We start from the raw sequence: 19239 nt of genomic DNA on the forward strand, positions 1-19239 counted from the left end.
CCGACTTGCCTAGTTAAATAAAGGTAAAATAAAAATATGCTTACTATCATTAAACTTAAACACATTAAAACTGTACTTCAATTTCAATCGCTTGAATTGCAATTTAATATATTCATTCAAAATACAGGAGTTGTTTTGAATAAGTTGAAGCATAATTCTTTCTTTTTTTTTTATAAAACTCTTGTGAGTGATCAAGTGCACTATAAGTATACAGTGCCTTGCAAAAGTATTCTTACCTCTGGTATTCAAATTTGATTGTGTTAAAAAGTGGGATTAAAATTGATTTCATTGTCATTTGTTGTCAACAATGAACTCAAAATACTCTGTAATATCAAAGTAAAAAAATTATATTACAAATTAGATCACTCAAATATAGCCATTGCATAAATATTCAGCCCCTTTGTTTAGGCAAGCCTAAATTAGTTCAGGAGTAGAATTTGGCTTAACAATTCACAGAATATGTTTCATGGATCTGTGTGAAGTAACAGGGGTCGACATATATATTTTTTGTGACCAACCCTTCCTCTGTCCCCCATACAACATATGTAAGGTCCCTCAGTCAGGTATTGAATATCAAGCACAGATTCAACTACAAAGACGAGGGAGCCTTTCGAAAGTCTCATAAAAAGGGCAATGATTGATAGATCGGTAACAATACAAAAATCAGACATCGAATATCTCTTTAAGCATGTTCAAGTTAATAATTATGCTGTGGATTATGAATTAAACCACCCAGACATAGCAAAGGTAACAGTCGTTCTTCTGAACTGAGCTGCAGGACAGGAGTGAAACTGCTAAGTGATGTTACCATGAGGCCATTGGTGATTGATTGTAAAAACAATTACATAGTTCAATGGCTGTGATGGGAGAAAGCGGAGGATAGATCAACAACGTTGCAGTGACTCCACAATAATGATGTAAATGACAGAGTGAAAAGAATAATACAAATATACAGAGGAAAAATATTCCACTTTTGAGAAATACATATAAATATATTTAAGGTGTATTCAAAGTATATTAGAATACACATTAGTATCTAATATACTAAGAACATGCCCCAATTTAGATAATTTTGTATGTATTTAATATACTTAAATGGTTATAAAATACAAATAAATTTACATTAAATGTATTTAAAATTGTTCCAATTTAGATAATTTTAAATACACTTAAATACATATACTTAAAATATGTTAATGGAGTATGATTTAAGGATATTTAAATATTATTTTTCGCTTGTGTGCGTGCACCTTTAGTTTTGTTTGGGGCTGGTGAAAAAGCAGCCAGTTTGTACAAGTAGTTCTCTATTCTGTGTGTGTCCTTTTGGAGCAGGTCCTTGGGACATTGCTATTTTTTTTTATTTTAATTTTACCTTTATTTAACCAGGCAAGTCAGTTAAGAACACATTCTTATTTTCAATGACGGCCTGGGAACAGTGGGTTAACTGCCTGTTCAGGGGCAGAACGACAGATTTGTACCTTGTCAGCTCGGGGGTCTGAACTCGCAACCTTCCGGTTACTAGTCCAACGCTCTAACCACTAGGCTACGCTGCCGCCCCATATCAATATGGTTTCTTGCTAGAATATCAAGACAGCTGGAACGTTTGATTGGTGGGTTTAGGCCTCTCACATTCCATGAGAGAATAGCTAGCGTTGCCATTGTACCCCCCCTTATTACAGATGTAATTATTATATTTGGTGTTAATAAGCCCATGGCTGTAAAACAAAAAGCAGGAGCCACAGGAAAAACCACTCATGTTCCCTCCCTCACGAACAATATGATATTGAGAGATGCCATATTCCCACAGTCGAATTGTGGACAGACAAATTCTAGCTGCTGGAGCGCAATAGACCTACTAGTTATTCCTTGTCACACAATGAATGTTCCACACCTTAATATGGTGTTAATTATTGACAGGTTTGAGGAAATAAGTCCATCAATTTATAGTAATTTGCAAAAGAAAGCAGCGAAAAGCCACATGTTGCAATTAATGCCACCTTAACCGGAAGGAAAAATCTATTACCTTTTAACACTTTGTAGATTTTATAGGGTAGACAAGTGTACATTACACAGTATTTGTGCATGCCGACCTACCTTGAATACGAACAGCTCCTGTCTGAGGATGGCCAGGGTGTTGAAGCCTCCGTCGCAGATGTTGGGCGTGGCGTAGGGGTTGGAGGGTTTGGCGCCCTGAGGCGGGCGGTGGGGCCGTACCTGGCGGTCGTGCTTGCGGGGCTCCGAGGGGGAGTGGAAGCGTGGGGGAGGGGCCGTGGGTGGGGCCCTGGTGGGCTGGAGAGCCCTGTCTGGTGGACCTGGAGATGAATGGGAAACATTAGCCAAACCAACTAACTAGCTAAGGGCATAAAAAATATACATATTGTCATTGAACATTATCATTGAACATTTATTCCTTCAATGAAAACAATAAAACAAATGTTTTTTAAATTATATACACAATACTATTACTATACTACTTTGCGTAGATTTAGTGTACTAAACAGATTGAGGGCATTACTATAATATAATATTATGTGGGAAATTAAATGCAGTACAATAGATACAGGTAAATGCCCAAATAAAGGAAACACTTGAGTAAATTAAGGATACAAAGTATATTGAAAGCAGGTGCTCCACACAGGAGTGGTTCCTGAGTTAATTAAGCAATTAACATCCCATCATGCTTAGGGTCATGTATAAAAATGCCCAGTTGCCCATTATTTTGGCTACCATGGCAAGAAGAAAAGATCTCAGTGACTTTGAAAGAGAGGTCTCAAATGAGCATATGGGGTTTAAAGGGTGTGTGTGTGTCAGTTATAAGATCACAACCCAATTGAACACTTGTGGGAGATTCTGGAGCGTTCCCTTTCAGTCAGTCAACTTCAGTACAACCTACTATGGGTAGTTGCACTCTAGTTGAAGGATCTACAATCACGCCTGACAAGGCAAATTAAATCCATGCCTCACTAGAAGCCCAGTGTGAGGCTCGGATTCTTTCAATTATTCCACTCTTCACCTCATGTGGTCCCGTGTGGCTCAGTTGGTAGAGCATGGTATGATTCCCACGGGGGACCAGTATGGAAATGTACTACTGTAAGTTGCTCTGGATAAGAGCGTCTGCTAAATGACTAAAATGTCAAAACAGGAACGATTCACGCTACTAACACAAACAATTAGAAAAGGAGACTGTCTTACGTTGCGCTAACTAAACTGTGATAGAGTGGGCTCACCACCTGTACGCTGTACTAGTTATCATACGTTTTCTAATCACAAACAAAGTTATTAGTTATTCTTCAATTTGCTGGTGCAATGAGTAAGATGGTCAACAAAACGACTGAGACGGCGATGCATAAGTGTGTGTTTGGTTTGGGGTCGAGAACATGCCCCCAGTCATGAGGTTATAGCATTTCTCTGAAAGATACTCACAATCTATGTATAGTTTGTCTCGGGTTTGGAGCATGCTTAGGCGGCCCTCAATCAAACCAGTTTGGGTACGCATTGCCACGTACTGTGTACAGAGTCCCTGGAAAGAGATGTGTAGCATTCTTGAGGAAGCTTGGAATTACTGATGGTGACTTTCCTTTCCCGAATGCTGGAAGCGGAGATGGATTGGGTGGTCTGCCTGGGCGTGGGGTATGTAATGGCTGCCTGTGCCCAACTCGGCTCCTGTGCACTCTGTCATCGGTTACGGGAGGCTACTCGAAGAGAAGGGGCATCCTGGTTCGGTAGGCACCTCACAGGCTGCCTCAGGCAAGCACTGCTTGCCTCTCTTCCCAGACTTGTTGATGAAGGGTCCGGTCCCACCCCAGTGATCCGTTCCTATGTGGACTTTCGAGACCGGGCTAGCTAAACAAGTGCTGCATAGCGTGCTAGCCAGGTTGGCTAACTCACTAAGGCGAGCTAGGTATTACTAGCTATTCCCGCCTCCTCACGATGGAGTTTCTGGAGTAGCTCTCTTGTTTAGTATATGTATCATTAAGTCGCTTGGTTATTCTAAACGGACCGGGCTGCGGTCAAAGAGGCTAGCCTAGTGTCATGACGTGGCCCTTTTTGGGTGTGGATCGTCCCCCCCCCCCCCCCTCTTGTTCCTCGTTCCTCACTCTCTCTCCTAAACCCAGGTTTTGTTATCTCAGGTCATACATTCTTGGCAGAGGCTCTCTCCCCCTGGTCATGCAGAAAGAGAGGGAGAGAGTACAGAGAGAGAACAAAGGGCTTCACCGGACCAAACTCCTAAATCCCCAAAATGGGAGAATTAAACCATTTCTACTTTTGAGAATGTGGGAATGGTCCATGGACACTAAAGGGACAGTTATGATGAGTGTGTTTCATTTGGTGATCTCATGAAGGACAGGAAACACACATAATGTTATCTCTTAAAGTGGACATTTCCCAGCTGTTTGTGAAACGATGTAACGTGATATTAACATTCTAAATGAGAGTATGGATTTTCATATAAAGATTAACTAGTCAGTGGCCACACTCCCGTGAGCCCAGACATCACATTAGACGTCACGGCCCTTTTCCACTGAACGGTATCTCTTAATGTGTACATTTCCCAGCTGTCTGAAACATATAAAACCCACTCCTGATGAAATTCACACCAGACCACGTAAACCCCAGTGTAAACTAAGGTTGCAAATGGTTGAATTTCTAAGACCAAAACATGCCGTGTGACGCTGGTGTGTGAAGTGGATTAAACTACAACTCTACCAAAGGACAATACTATACTACGTGGAGCATTGGCCACACGGCTGGAAATTAAACTACAGAATTTAATGGAGCATTGGCTACACGGCTGGAGTTAAACTCTGAAACTATCAATCTCCACAGAATAAGTGAGAAATTCTAGACGACACAAATTACTAGTCTTCAGCTAGAAATGACGTAAACCTAGGACAAGAATACAGACAACCGCCGAAACACCTATTCTATGGCAACATCTCCAAATGGTATTCTGAAGTATCCATCTAACAACATCAAAATACTTTAATCTTCGGGGGAAACGCAACCAGAGAGACTCTGATGAACTCTCCAGCAGACAGACCAGATTCCAACAGAGAAGACAACGACATACGGGCGTAAATATGAATTGCAATTTATTTTTGAATGAGTGGTCATTCATGTAAAGTATTAGTAATTTCTATGAGTGTAGTAATCCTCTGAGTTTCCCGCTCTTTATCGGTCCACACCCCCTTTCTTTTGTCTACCAAGCCATCATATCGGCTTTGCCAGCTAGGGAGTCTTTTCTTTGTATCATGTAGCAACCCAATGTATAATATCTACTGTTTGTTTGTTATGTATTTATGTGATTTGATTAGTTAGTAAATAAATAATTAAGCCAATTTGTATAACGCTGATTCATAATTTATGCTAGGTTTCGTGCATAATTTTGTAAGACGTTCCGATGAGACTAATAGAAGGTAAAGAATAATTAATTATGGACTGCTATTGATATAAAAGATCTTCAGATCTTTAAGAGTGGATTTGGGAGATAGCCGCTCCATATAAACTAATGCTTCCGTGGTGCCATCCTCTTCCTAATGAGTTAGTTATTGCCTGATTAATTTATTCAAAAATTAAACGTTAGGTAATCAATTTGAAAATAGCCTGTCATCACATTAAGGATAATAGAGACACGACACTATCTTATGCTAAAAAGCCTCCCGGTTAACATTGGCTAGCATACTTAACCTCCGGCGAGTAAAACTGACTAGCTTTCCCCTGGCGTTATGGCAACCCTCTTCCTATTTTCAGTTCCTGGAGTTGGAGGGAGTGAAAGAAATGGAGTTTGTGTGCACCGCTGATGAAGAAGCAGCCCCCCGGGCACTTGTCTGGGGTAACGCCCGGAGCGAGGGGCTTTGGCAAGGGCCTGTGAAAACAGTGCCCCTACTTTAGCTAAAACTGTTACTACGTCAGCCATTGCCAGAGTGCCTGTAAAGGGGCCGGGCTTCATGCAGGCTATACAGTCTCATGGAAGCACAACGTATGTTGGAAGCTTGGCCATGTTTAATGCTGCTCCCTCTGTTACCCCACGTTCCACGTTGTTCACAGGGTTCAAGGGGTATATCAGTGTCCCCAGGTTGAGAGTGACAAGTTGGGTCACTGTCCGCAAGGAGGCATCCCTCCCCCATAGGTAGGATCCATTGCTGATTCCTGCCTGAAGCTCACTAGTCCCTTTAAGGTGTCTAGTGATACAGGTTATGGGCTCTTTAGGCAATGAATTGTTGGTAGCGGAGTCGAGGGAACCAGCAGGGTTGGACATGACAACGCTATTATCCCACACGCAGTCTCTGTGGTTAATATGAATGAGCCCCCAAATGAGCTATCTGTCTCCAGCTCAACGCTTTTCATTCCTAATATTTTTTCCCTGGGTCTATTTTTAATGCGTCCAGTCCAGCTCTGGGTGCAAGCAGGTTACTGGAACACATTTTACCGCCAAAACCGAGTGAGGCTCATTGTGGCACGGCCAATCGGGGTACATCACTGGCTGCGTTTCAAACTCATAAAAGACACATACTCGTCCACTTACCCCCTCGCCTTATGCCCTTGGGAGAATCCCCACAGCCATATTTGTCATCGGTCCAAATGATTAGCCAAGCAAGGGAAGTTTGCAACGAAAGCACCTCCACCCTCGATTTTAATGGAGTTTGAGAGTGTACATTTATGTTCACCTCGGGGCTGAAACGCCCCATAATTCAATTCGCGATGATTGTACATCCACTAAGAAAAGTCCACCAAAACTTAAAACCTCAACATCAATATGGAGTCAACATAAATAAGTAAAAAAGAATGTAAATAAGTTAGAAATGGTGCTACTAATGCACATGACGGCACAAACACGTCTCGTAAAATGAATGATGTTTTTGTTAGGTTAGCTTTTGGAAATGACAGAAATAAAACATTTTCCTTTTTCAGAAGTAGCTAGGCAGGCTAACGTTATTTAGATAAATCATTCGCTAGCTATCATACAGTAGGTGTATATTAATAATTATATATTTAATGTAAGTAGAAATGCAATCATAATTGACAGTAGCGAATGTAAAGCACCCACAAGCTACCGGTGGCTGAAAACACAATCATCGCGGGTTGAATGTGACGAATGTTCGGGCCCAAATGGCTTGTCCTCGGGGTTTCACCTGGTACATAAGTTCTGTTATACACACAGATATGATTCAAACCATTTTAGAAACTTCAGAGTGTTTTCTATCCAAATCTACTAATAATATGCATATCTTATCTTCTCGGGATGAGTAGCAGGCAATTGAATTTGGGCATGCTTTTCATCCAAAATTCCAAATGCTGCCCCCTATCCTAGAGAAGTTAAACAACATCTTCCGTGGTGCCCCAAATTCCTAATGAGTTAATTGTTACATTATTCATTTAATCAGGTAACAATTAAACACAGTTAGTGGATTAAATAAATAACAGTCATCAGATTAATGAAAGTCACAAAAAGGTTTTGTTTGCATCACGCATTTTGACATTTGAGTGAGGGGCCCCTCCAGCGGTCAGGCGCATCCCCCTCAGTCCTCTGGCCTTGCAAATTCTTTCCCCACTTTAATTTACTTTTTTATTGTTCTTGTTTTTTCTGTGTTTTTAGGTTGTTGCTAAGCAGGCTGTTATGGTGCACAGGTTTTTTGGTTTATATCGATGCATCATGGGGAATTTAAGGTCATAAATCTCATTGTAAACAGATTGGGGAGTGCCATCAAGAGAAGTGAGGTAAAAGCAAAGATGAAACGGGAGAGAGTTGACATATTATTCTGTCAGGAAACTCACTTATCCCATCCTGATCACGAGAACTCAAGATTATGGGATATAGGAATACCATTTTCTCTTCTTATAAAATGGGTAGAAGGGGCGTTGCAATTTTGAGCTTATATCAGAAATAAAAGGAAAGGAGGGAACAAGGAAATAAAAGGAAAGGAGGGTAGATGTATCTTTGTTAAACATAAACTGGATCACAAGGAAGTTTCATCATTTAATGTTTACGCTCCACCGGGGAATGTGTTCTTTAGGAATGTGTTTGATTTAACTGCCACAGAAACCTCTGGCACGCTTATCAGTGGAGGGGATTTTAACATGATTTTAATCTCACAATTGGACAGTACAAATCAAAATAGGAAAATGAGCTCGGTTGCTAAAAAGATCAATAGGATTTTACAGGATTTAGGACTGTTTGATGTTTGGCGCGACTTTCATAGGTCATATAGGGGATGCACTTTTTACTCAGCCCGCCACACTGAATACTCCAGGTTAGACTACTTTTTCATGTACAGTGCAGATGGACACAGGCTTAAGGATTGTAAGGTTAGGCAGAACGACTTATTAGATCATAATGGAGTTGACCTAACTCTACATCTTGATAGCAAACCAAGAAATACTCTATGGAGGCTTAATACACGCATGCTGAATGATCCAGCATTTAAGGAGTCAATAAAGACAGAATTGAACGTCTATCTGGAGAATAATGATAACGGGGAAGTATCCCCTGCTACATTGTGGGATACACTAAGCTGGTTAATAGAGGGAAGATCCTAGCCACATCATCTCTCAAGAAAAAGATAAATGCACAGAAACTGCTGAAATTACAGGAAACATTAGGAAGCTTAGAACGATCTCATAGTCATTTCAAAGACCCTTTTATATTACGTGAGATTCAAAGGGTAAGACAGGAAATTGACCAGATTTATATTGAAGAAGTAGAGAAAAAAAGCTTAGGTTCCTGAAAGAACGATATAACGAAGCAGACTCAAATGACTAGCATGGGGACTCAGAAAACAATAAGCACAGAATACAATTTTCTAAAAAATGAAGACCGCAAAACAAAGCAGATGAAATGCAAATTGGATGAAATACAGAATGCGTTTGAATCATACTATACAAATCTGTGCAAGCAACCAGAGAAGGCAGATGCACAGACAACAGGGCATTTTTTTTTACTCACTTGATCTCCCTTCAATTGGAACAGAGCAAAATGATAAACTTACTTCAGAAATAACTACTGAAGAAATGAATAATGCAATATTTAATCTAAAAGCAAAAAGATCTCCAGGCCCTGATGGCATGACTGGTTCAAAGCCTTCAGAGAACAACTAACACCTCTACTTCGGGCCTCTTTGAACTGGAATCTACGAGAGGGAGATCTACCACCATGGAGAGAAGCCATCACATCTGTAATTCCAAAAAGCGGGTAAAGATAAGAAGGAATGCAGTTCCTATAGACATATCGCAATTCTTAATGGATCATAAATGGTATGCATCACTAATAACCAAAAGAATGGAGGACATAATCCCAGAATTGATAGGAATTGAGAGTTGGAAATTGGCACTGGTTTTGGAGGCACTGAGCCTCTGGAGTCGGTGGATCTGAAGATCCTCTCCTACAAAACCTCCCTTTGGCCTCAGCTAAACATGTTGGGGACCTCCACGCGTTATCCGTACACCCTTCCTGTATTCAGCTCTAAGGTGACATTGTGTCTAAATGCGGCCTTCGCTCCAAAAGTCATGGCTATGTCCTACAGGTACTTAGCTTTTGAACTAGTTCCCTTTTTGTGTCCTCTTTTTTTGCGTCTGAAGAGAAACAGAGGTTACATGCCCTGTGCTCCGTGAGGGCTTTACGCACATACATTAAACTTACCCAAGACATCTGGTTATGTGATCAACTTTTTATCTGTTTTGCTAATCCAGCTCGCGGCAGGGCGCTCTCTATGCAGCGTTTCTCCCATTGGATTGTGGAGACTTTCTCCCTGGCATATAGCAGTATGGGGCAAGGGTCACCTAGCGGTGTACATGTCCACTCCACCAGGAGTCTGGTGGCTTCTTGGGCGTTGTTTAAAGGGTTGACTATAGGAGATATTTGTGCTGCGGTGAGTTAGGCATCACCACACACTTTTGTGAGGTTTTATTGCTTGGATGTCACTGCTCCCAGTATAGTACACAGAGTACTTATGGCTGGGACAGGGGAAAGTTACTAGCCAACACGTTGTGTGTGCAATACCCAGACTGACGCATCTGGTGAGATCAGGTCTGGGTGGTTTGCCATGGGCCGTTTCCTTTACTATCCGTTGGGGTCGGCTTGGGGCGTGATTATATTTCCCCATTGTATGTTGTACCGAAGTTGACTGACTGAAAGGGAATGTAACGTTATGACTATAACTACTGTTCCCTGAAGGAGGGAAACGCACCATCCATTCCTGGGCTCGGTTAATAGTGGTATTAAATTGAAGGAGTGAATCCGAGCCGCATGCTTATCACCTGTGGAAGACGTGATTGTAGATCCTTCAACCGAAGTCGCAAGAGTGTGACTCCCCATAATATGGTGTACCTTGTTGCCCTCATTCAGGGAACAGTAGTTATAGTCATAACGTTATGTTTTCCACCACCATCAACAAAACACTGAATTGTGGAATTTGTTGTGGAAGAATCGTGTCGCATTCCTCCAGTAGAGTTTCAGACACTTGTAGAATCTATGCCAAGGTGCATGGAAGCTGTTCTGGTGGCTCGTGGTGGTTGGCCCAACTCCCTATTAAGTCACTTTATTTTGGTGTTTCCTATAATTTGGCAGTTACCTGTTGGTACAGTACCATAGATTTTCTGGATGCCCTGAAGGTCGTCGTGAGGAAGTTTGAAGCTCTCTGTGTCCATGTACTGGTAGAATGGAGCCATGATGGCTGTGGGGTCATTGGAGTGTTCCAGACCCAGGGCGTGGCCCAGCTCATGGACTGCCACCAGGAACAGGTCATTACCTGGGAAGGGAGAGAGAGACTAGGGATTAGAATCACACACACAGAAACACACACGTACTGTGACTACACACACACACGCACACACACAGACCCCAGCTAGCACATTTGGTTCCTTGGAAGTTGTGGGAATGTACACTACCGTTCAAAAGTTTGGGGTCACTTAGAAATGTCCTTGATTTTGAAAGAAAATCATTTTTTTGTCCATTAAAATAACATGAAATTGATCAGAAATACAGTGTAGACATTGTTAATGTTGTAAATGACCATTGTAGCTGGAAACGGCAGATTTTTTATGGGATATCTACATAGGCGTACAGAGGCCCATTATCAGCAACCATCCCTCCTGTGTTCCAATGGCACGTTGTGTTAGCTAATCCAAGTTTATCATTTTGAAAGGCTAATTGGATCATTAGAAAACCCTTTTGCAATTATGTTAGCACAGCTGAAAACGGTTGTTCTGATTAAAGAAGCAATACAATTGTCCTTCTTTAGACTAGTTGAGTATCTGGAGCATCAGCATTTTGGGGTTCGATTACAGGCTCAAAATGGCCAGAAACAAAAACTTTCTTCTGAAACGCATCAGTCTATTTCTGTTCTGAGAATTGAAGGCTATTCCATGCAAGAAATTGCCAAGAAACAAGATCTCGTACAACGCTGTGTACTACTTCCTTCACAGAACAGTGCAAACTGCCTCTAACCAGAATAGAAAGAGGAGACGGAGGCCCCGGTGCAAACTGAGCACTGAAGGGGAGTAGACAGTTTAAGGGGAAAAACTGAAGGGGAATAGACAGTTTAAATAATCTGTTTTAAGCCTTGAGACAATTGAGACAGGGATTGTGTATGTGTGCCATTCAGAGGGTGAATGGGCAAGACAAAGGATTTAAGTGCATTTGAACGTGATATGGTAAGGTACCAGGCGCACCGGTTTGAGTTTGTTAAGAACTGCAACACTGCTGGGATTTTCACACTCAACAGTTTCCCGTATGTATCAAGAATGGTCCACCACCCAAAGGACATCCATCCAACTTCACACAAGCATTGGAGTCAACATGGGCCAGCATCCCTGTGGAACGCTTTCGACACCTTGTAGAGTCCATGCCCCGAATAATTGAGGCTGTTCTGAGGGCAAAAGGGGGTGCAGCTCAATATTAGGAAGGTGTTCCTAATATTTTGTACACTCAGTGCATATGGTTTTAAATAACATTGTTAGAAAGTTCCTTGAACTCTACTAATGTTCTTGTGGGTTTTATGGAAAGTTATCTTAATGTTCATGAACATGACATTAAATAGAACTATGAGGAAACCTGGAGAAAACATTCTTCTGAAGTACTGAAATTCCCACAGAAGAATGTTGTTTCTTAACGTTCTCTGAATGTTCTGAGAGCATGACTTTAAATTGAACCGTGAGGAAACCTGTTGAAAACATTATGTTTAAAAATATTGACATTCCCACCTGAGAAACTGAAAAAGAAAAGTAAAAGCTGGGTATCCTGCACCATTCTCAGAACTTTGTGGGAAAGTTGCATGCAAAATAACCATAGGACAACCAAATTCTCACCAAGCTCTTTGAAACATATGGTTCTCAGAACGTTATGTTCTAGCTACGATACACACACACACCTACAAAACTGGCTCATATCCAGTTGAATTCTACAGAAGTGTATCAACATGTTAATCACACTGCTGACATTTACTATAGTCTATAGGGCTATAATTCATACGGTTTCGTGTTTTTCACCTGGGGATTCAACTCTATTATGAACGGCAAGGTTAGAATGAGGCTATTAAGGCTGGGAAACGTGAAGGGCATATTATGTGTCTATAGGGAGCCATAGCTTACAGAGAAAAGAGTGTCCCTGCCCAAGGCATTGGAACATTCATGTCCTGTTACACAACACACCGGTGCGCGCGCACGTGCACACGCACACACACACACACACACACAGCAGCAGGACCACAGATATACGTGCTTGACTCCACGTTACTCGTCATGGGTCTGGAGTATGTGTAATTTTAACTGACTTGTCCGGAAGGGCCCGTACAGATCCGAACGCAACTGCTGCAGTAGAGAGAGAGAAATGCTCAAATTTATTCTGTAGCACTCGCTCTTCACAAGAGTGGAGCGTGACGCATGTAGCTTGTTGTTGGCCAATCACAAGTCATTACAAGTGACAATAGGCAATTGCCTCCTTGTGGAAAAAGTTAGGATATTTAATCAACGGAAGATGGAATTAAGGAGAAGGATAGGCTACAACCACCAAAAGCCAACAACTAGCCTGCTATTTAGCTAATATTCTGAACGGAGTTGTTGTTATTTGTAGCTGTAGGATGAGAACTCATGCACAGCAGCGTCAATTAGCCAAGCTAGCTGGTTTAGCTAGCTTCTCCCGGTTTGATGCAGTCAAGACAGGTACCACTTAATTTTTATTTTTTAACCTTTATTTAACTAGGCAAGTCAGTTAAGAACAAATTCTTATTTTCAATGACGGCCTAGGAACGGTGGGTTAACTGCCTTGTTCAGGGGCAGAACGACAGATTTGTACCTTGTCAGCTCGGGGATTCGAACTTGCAACCTTTCGGTTACTAGTCCAACACTAACCACTAGGCTACCCTGCCTTTATTTATCACATTTGAGGATAAATAACCTAACTATGGAAGCTATTAATCTACTATAGCACGAGTCGGCTTGGTTGGTTGGTTGCTGTCACTCGTCTCTTTCCTCCCTTCTCCCTGTTTCACTCGTTCACAGTATGGCCCCTCCCCCACCTGCTAGAGCGGCACCACTCTTCTTCTTCGATGGGGTTTTTGCAGCAATTCAACCAGGAAATCCTGATTCACACAGTCTCATCTGAACAGTTGATGTGTCTGTTACTTGAACTCTGTGAAGCATTTATTTTGGTTGCAGTTTCTGAGGCTGGTAACTCTAATGAACTTATCCTCTGCAGCAGAGGTAACATTGGGTCTTCCTTTCCTGTGGCGGTCCTCGTGAGCTCATGAGAGCCAGTTTCATCATAGCGCTTGTTAGTTTTTGCGACTGCACTTGAAGAAAGTTCTTGAAATTCTCCGGATTGACTGACCTTCATGTCTTAAAGTAATGATGGACTGTAATTTCTCTTTGGTTATTTGAGCTGTTCTTGCCATAATATGGACTTGGTCTTTTACCAAATAGGGCTATCTTCTGTACACCACCCCTACATGTCACGGATCCCTCCGGAACTGTCATGACGCACACCTGGTCCCTATTTCCAGTGATTAGTATTGAATAATTGTGCCCTTTGTTCACCATTATCCTGTCGATTATTGTTACAATGTCCGTTGGTCGTGTGAGCACCTGTGCTGTGTTGCTTTGGCTTTTATGCCACTTGTACTGCGTAGATGATTAAGGGTCTTGTCCCGTGTAATAATCATTGTGCGCTTGTGTATGTTCGGGTCTCGTCCCGTGTATTTATTAGAGGTACTCCTCACTCTTCTGTTTGGGTTTCAACCCTGTCTTTTCTATACGTGTTTGTTTGGTCTTCGTCCCCGTGTTTTTACACGGAATGCTGTAATTTAGGGGAGAAAAAAACCTATTACGCATTTCTGCGCCTGTCTCCTGACCATTTATGCCAACGTGACACTACCTTGTCACAACACAACTGATTGGCTCAAATAACAAGGTACACCTGTTACATGCATTAAACGCTTTTCCAGTTCTGCCCACAAATGTTCTATGGGATTGAGATCAGAGCTATGTGATGGCCACTCCAATACCTTGACTTCTTTGCCCTTAAGCCATTTTGCCACAGCTTTGGAATTATTCTTGGGGTCAATGTCCATTTGGAAGAACCATTTGCGACCAAGCTTTAACTTCTTGACTGATGTCTTGAGATATTGCTTCAATATATCCACATAAGTTTCCTACCTCATGTTGCCATCTATTTTGTGAAGTGCACCAGTCCCTCCTGCAGCAAAGCACCCCCACAACATGATGCTGCCAACCCCGTGCTTCACGATTGGGATGGTGTTCTTCGGCTTGCAAGCATTTGGCTCCAAACATAACGATGGTCATTATGGCCAAACAGTTCTATTTTTGTTTCATCAGACCAGAGGACATTTCTCCAAAAAGTACGATCATTGTCCCCATGTGCAGTTTCAAACCGTAGTCTGGCTTTTTTATTGCGGTTTTGGAGCAGTGGCTTCTTCCTTGCTGAGCGGACTTTCAGGTTATATCGATATAGGACTCATTTTACTGTGGATATAGATACTTTTGTACCTGTTTCCTTCAGCATCTTCACAAGGTCCTTTGCTGTTGTTCTGGGATTGACTGAACTTTTCACACCAAAGTATGTCCATCTCCAGGAGACAGAACGTGTTATGACGGCTCTGTGGTCCCATTGGGTTTATACTTGCGTATTATTGTTTGTACAGATGAACATGGTACCTTCAAGCATTTGGAAATTGCTCCCAAGGATGAACCAGACTTGTGGAGGTCTACAATTTGTTTTCTGAGGTCTTGGCTGATTTCTTTTGATTTTTCCATGATGTCAAGCAAAGAGGCACTGAGTTTGAAGGTAGGCCTTGAAATACATCCACAGGTACTCCTCCAATTTACTCAAATTATGTCAATTAGCCTATCAGAAGCTTCTAAAGCCATGACAGAATTTTCTGGAATTTTCCAAGCTGTTTAAAGGCACAGTCAACTTAGTGTATGTAAACTTCTGACACACTGGAATTGTGATACAATGAACTATAAGTGAAATAATCTGTCTGTAACCAATTGTTGGAAAAATTACTTATGTCAAGCACAAAGTAGATGTCCTAACCGACTTGCCAAAACTATAGTTTGTTAACAAGAAATGTGTGGAGTGGTTGAAAAACAAGTTTTAACTTCTCCAACCTAAGTGTATGCAAACTTCCGACTTCAACTGTATATTCAGGAAGCAAGGTTATTCTTGTATGATGGATATAAAAGAAGCTTCAGCGTTCACACTGAACTGGCGGGGAAGATTGAATGGTTAGAGCTTCTCTGGTGTGATACGATCACATTGGCTGGTGGTAAAAATGCAATAAACGGAGATCCTCTGTTCTCCCCACGCCCTGTGTTTATGTTTGCAATGAAATGTATTACCTCAGAATGCCCAATGCTAAAATGTTTGCAATCAAATTCAAGGAATTAAGTTTTCCTATCAATCTAATTTGCATACACATTGTGATTGGAGTATAGCTGTGACGGTTATCGAATCAGGATCAAATCCTCTGATTTCCTCGAGCTCATTAATGATAGAATGTTCATATTTGAAGATTACCGAAAGGGTCAGTCTCTTTGGCAATGACAAGGAGTGGCAAGGAGTGGAATGTTAGCTAAAGAGACTGGTACTAATGCTAATGCTATACTAATGCTATAGATACATTTTTTTTATTTATTATGGCACGGCATCAACACGCACTCAGGTGTGACCAATTAGTGGGCACTGCCAACCAGTGCTGGAAAAAGTACCCAAAGTAAAGATATCTTAATAGAACATGACTTAAGTAAAAGTGAAAGTTACCCAGTAAAATACTACTTGTGTAAAAGTCTAAAAGTATTTGGTTTGAAATATACTTAAGTATCAAAAGTAAATGTATTTGCTAAAATATACTTAAGTATCAAAACTAAAAGTATAACTCATTTCAAATTCCTCATATTAAGAAAACCAGATGGCACCATTTCCAGGGGCTACCTCCAACACTCAGACATAATTGACAAATAAAGCATTTGTGTTTTGTGAGTACGCCAGATCAGAGGCAGTAGAGATCACCAAGGATGTTCAATTCACAGTTTTCAGCTGTGCTAACATCATTGCAAAAGGGTTTTCTAATTATCAATTAGCCTTTTAAAATGATAAACTAGGATTAGCTAACACAACGTGCCATTGAAACACAGGAGGGATGGTTGCTGATAATGGGCCTCTGTACGCCTATGTAGATATCCCATAAAAAAATCTGCTTTTTCCAGCTACAATAGTCATTTACAACATTAACAATGTCTATACTGTATTTCTGATCAATTTTATGTTATTTTAATGGACAAAAAAACGTGTTTTTCTTTCATAAACAAGGAAATTCTAAGTGACCCCAAACTTTTGAACGGTAGTGTACACTTATCTCCCTCACCAGCTTTAAGCACCAGCTGTCAGAGCAGCTCACAGATCACTGCACCTGTACATAGCTCATCTATAAATAGCCCAAACAATTACCTTATTCCCTACTGTATTTATTTATTTATTTATTTTGCTCCCTTGCACCCCATTATTTCTACTTTGCACATTCACCTACTGTAAATGTACAATTCCAGTGCTTTTACTTTTAATTGCTATATTGTATTTACTTCACCACCATGGCCTTTTTATTGCCTTTTACCTCCCTTATCTCACCTCAATTGCTCACATTGTATATTGACTTGTTTTTGTACTGTATTATTGACTGTATGATTGTTTTACTCCATGTGTAACTCTGTGTTGTTGTATGTGTCGAACTGCTTTGCTTTATCTTGGCCAGGTCGCAGTTGTAAATGAGAACTTGTTCTCAACTTGCCTACCTGGTTAAACAAAGGTAAAATAAAAAATTTAAAATGAGATGAATAATGCAGTATATGTAAACATTATTAAAGTGCCATTATTAAAGTGACGAGTGATCCATTTATTAAAGTGGCCAATGATTTCAAGTCTGTATGTAGGCAGCATCCTCTCTGTGTTAGTGATGGCTATTTAACAGTCTGAGTGCCTTGAGATAGAAGCTGTTTTTCAGTCTCTTTGATTCAGTCTCTTTGATGCTGTCACGAATCCCGTTTCCTGAGTCTGTTTTTTGACTGTGTTCTGTCCTGGAGTGTTTTTTCCGGCGTCCTGGAACGCACCCTGTCTGGTTGCCGGGCAATGTAGCCAGTTGGGAGTTCTGATTACCCACACCTGTATCCCATCAGCTATCTGCACACCTGGTCCTGATCATCATCTCTCCTCTTCATAAGCCCGGACCTGACATCCATTCCCTGCCGGATCGTTAGCCATGAACAGTATGTTGTGCCAGAGTATCAGCCTCAAGTTGGATAGAATTTGTTTTGTTGTTTGTTACGTATTGCTTGCCCTAAACTTACCTCCGTTTGTTCTGTCTTCAGTTACTCACCCGGATCATTTACCCCATTCCTGCCTGGTCGTCGGAGGATTCCGCTACCCCAGTGGATCCACCTATTTACTCCCATCAACTCACCACCGCTGCCCGCTACGCCACCTGGATATATCTACCCATTCACATTCACTTGTAAATAAATACTCACCTTCTTCCTACTCTCCTTGTCCTGGCCTGCTTCTGGGTTCGATTTTGAAAGAACGTGACAGAACGATCCGGCCAAGGATGAACCCAGCGGACCTGGACTCCGTTTGCCATGCCATTACCCAGCAGGAGAAGATGTTGGGACAACACAACACGGCGCTACACGAGATAGCAGATTCAATCCGGAACTTATCGGATCGATTAACGAGTATCCAGGATCAGCTCAGGTTGCCGGCGGATCATCCACCACCTGTTTCACCCATATCACCTGCCGATTCGGGAGCGGGTTCCTTCCGTGAGCCCAAGGTTCCGACACCGGAGAAGTACGAGGGAGATCTGGGAGGATGCCGTTCATTTCTTTTACAGTGTGGGTTAGTTTTTGATCTGCAGCCCTACTCTTACGCCACAGATAAGGCTAGGATAGCTTTTGTTATTGAGCTGCTGCGTGGTAGAGCTCTGAAATGGGCTTCAGCTGTTTGGGAACGATGGGACACATGCACGATGTCATACCAGGGTTTCACGGCAGAGATGAGAAAGCTTTTTGACCATCCAGTCCGAGGTAAGGACGCAGCTAAACGTTTGTTCTCTCTTCGCCAAGGAGCTCGCAGTGTGGCAGACTTTGTGATAGAATTCAGGACATTGGCTGTGGAGAGTGGTTGGAATGAGGAATCACTACAAGCGTTTTTTTTACCAGGGGTTGTCGGAGCAACTCAAGGACGAGCTGATCTCCTATCCAGAGCCTAGTGACCTAGATAGTTTGGTCACTTTATCTATTCGGGTAGATAATAGAGTCCGAAAGAGAAGGAGGGAGAAGCAGTGGGGCCCATCCAATCAATCAGCAACTCGGTTACCATTCGGTTCAGGAAGTGAACCAGAACGTATTGATCATTATTTCCCACACGGGATTAGTAGAGGGGTCTTGCCACCAGATCCTGAACCAATGCAAGTGGGGCGACACGGGCTAACTAAGGAGGAGCGCCAACGTAGACGTGAGACCAACAGCTGTCTCTACTGTGGTAGCTCGGGACATTACATCTCCGCTTGTCCACAGCGCCCGTTAAACTGCCCGGCTCGCTAGTTTTGGGAGGAATTTTAGCGAGCCAGTTTCAACCTCTCAAGAATCCTGTCAGACCCCGTTTTCCTGCGACCCTTATGAATAAGGATCAGAGCTTAGAGATGAACGCTTTTATCGATTCAGGTGCTGATGGCA

General features: G+C 41.9%; 1 protein-coding gene across 1 annotated transcript in view; it reads right to left on the reverse strand.

Moving 5' to 3' along the window:
* The window catches only part of LOC115102927 (matrix metalloproteinase-16-like), a 67727-nt gene that overhangs the window by 27033 nt on the left and 21455 nt on the right, over positions 1 to 19239 (reverse strand). The window contains exons 7-8 of the mRNA XM_029623378.2: positions 10569 to 10745; positions 2095 to 2312 (exon numbers count right to left, since the gene is read on the reverse strand). Of these exons, the coding sequence (XP_029479238.1) occupies positions 2095 to 2312; positions 10569 to 10745 (395 nt within the window). The remainder of the gene's footprint in view (positions 1 to 2094; positions 2313 to 10568; positions 10746 to 19239) is intronic.

Source organism: Oncorhynchus nerka, linkage group LG20, assembly GCF_034236695.1.
Source record: "Oncorhynchus nerka isolate Pitt River linkage group LG20, Oner_Uvic_2.0, whole genome shotgun sequence".
In the NCBI taxonomy this organism is placed as follows: Eukaryota; Metazoa; Chordata; class Actinopteri; order Salmoniformes; family Salmonidae; genus Oncorhynchus; species Oncorhynchus nerka.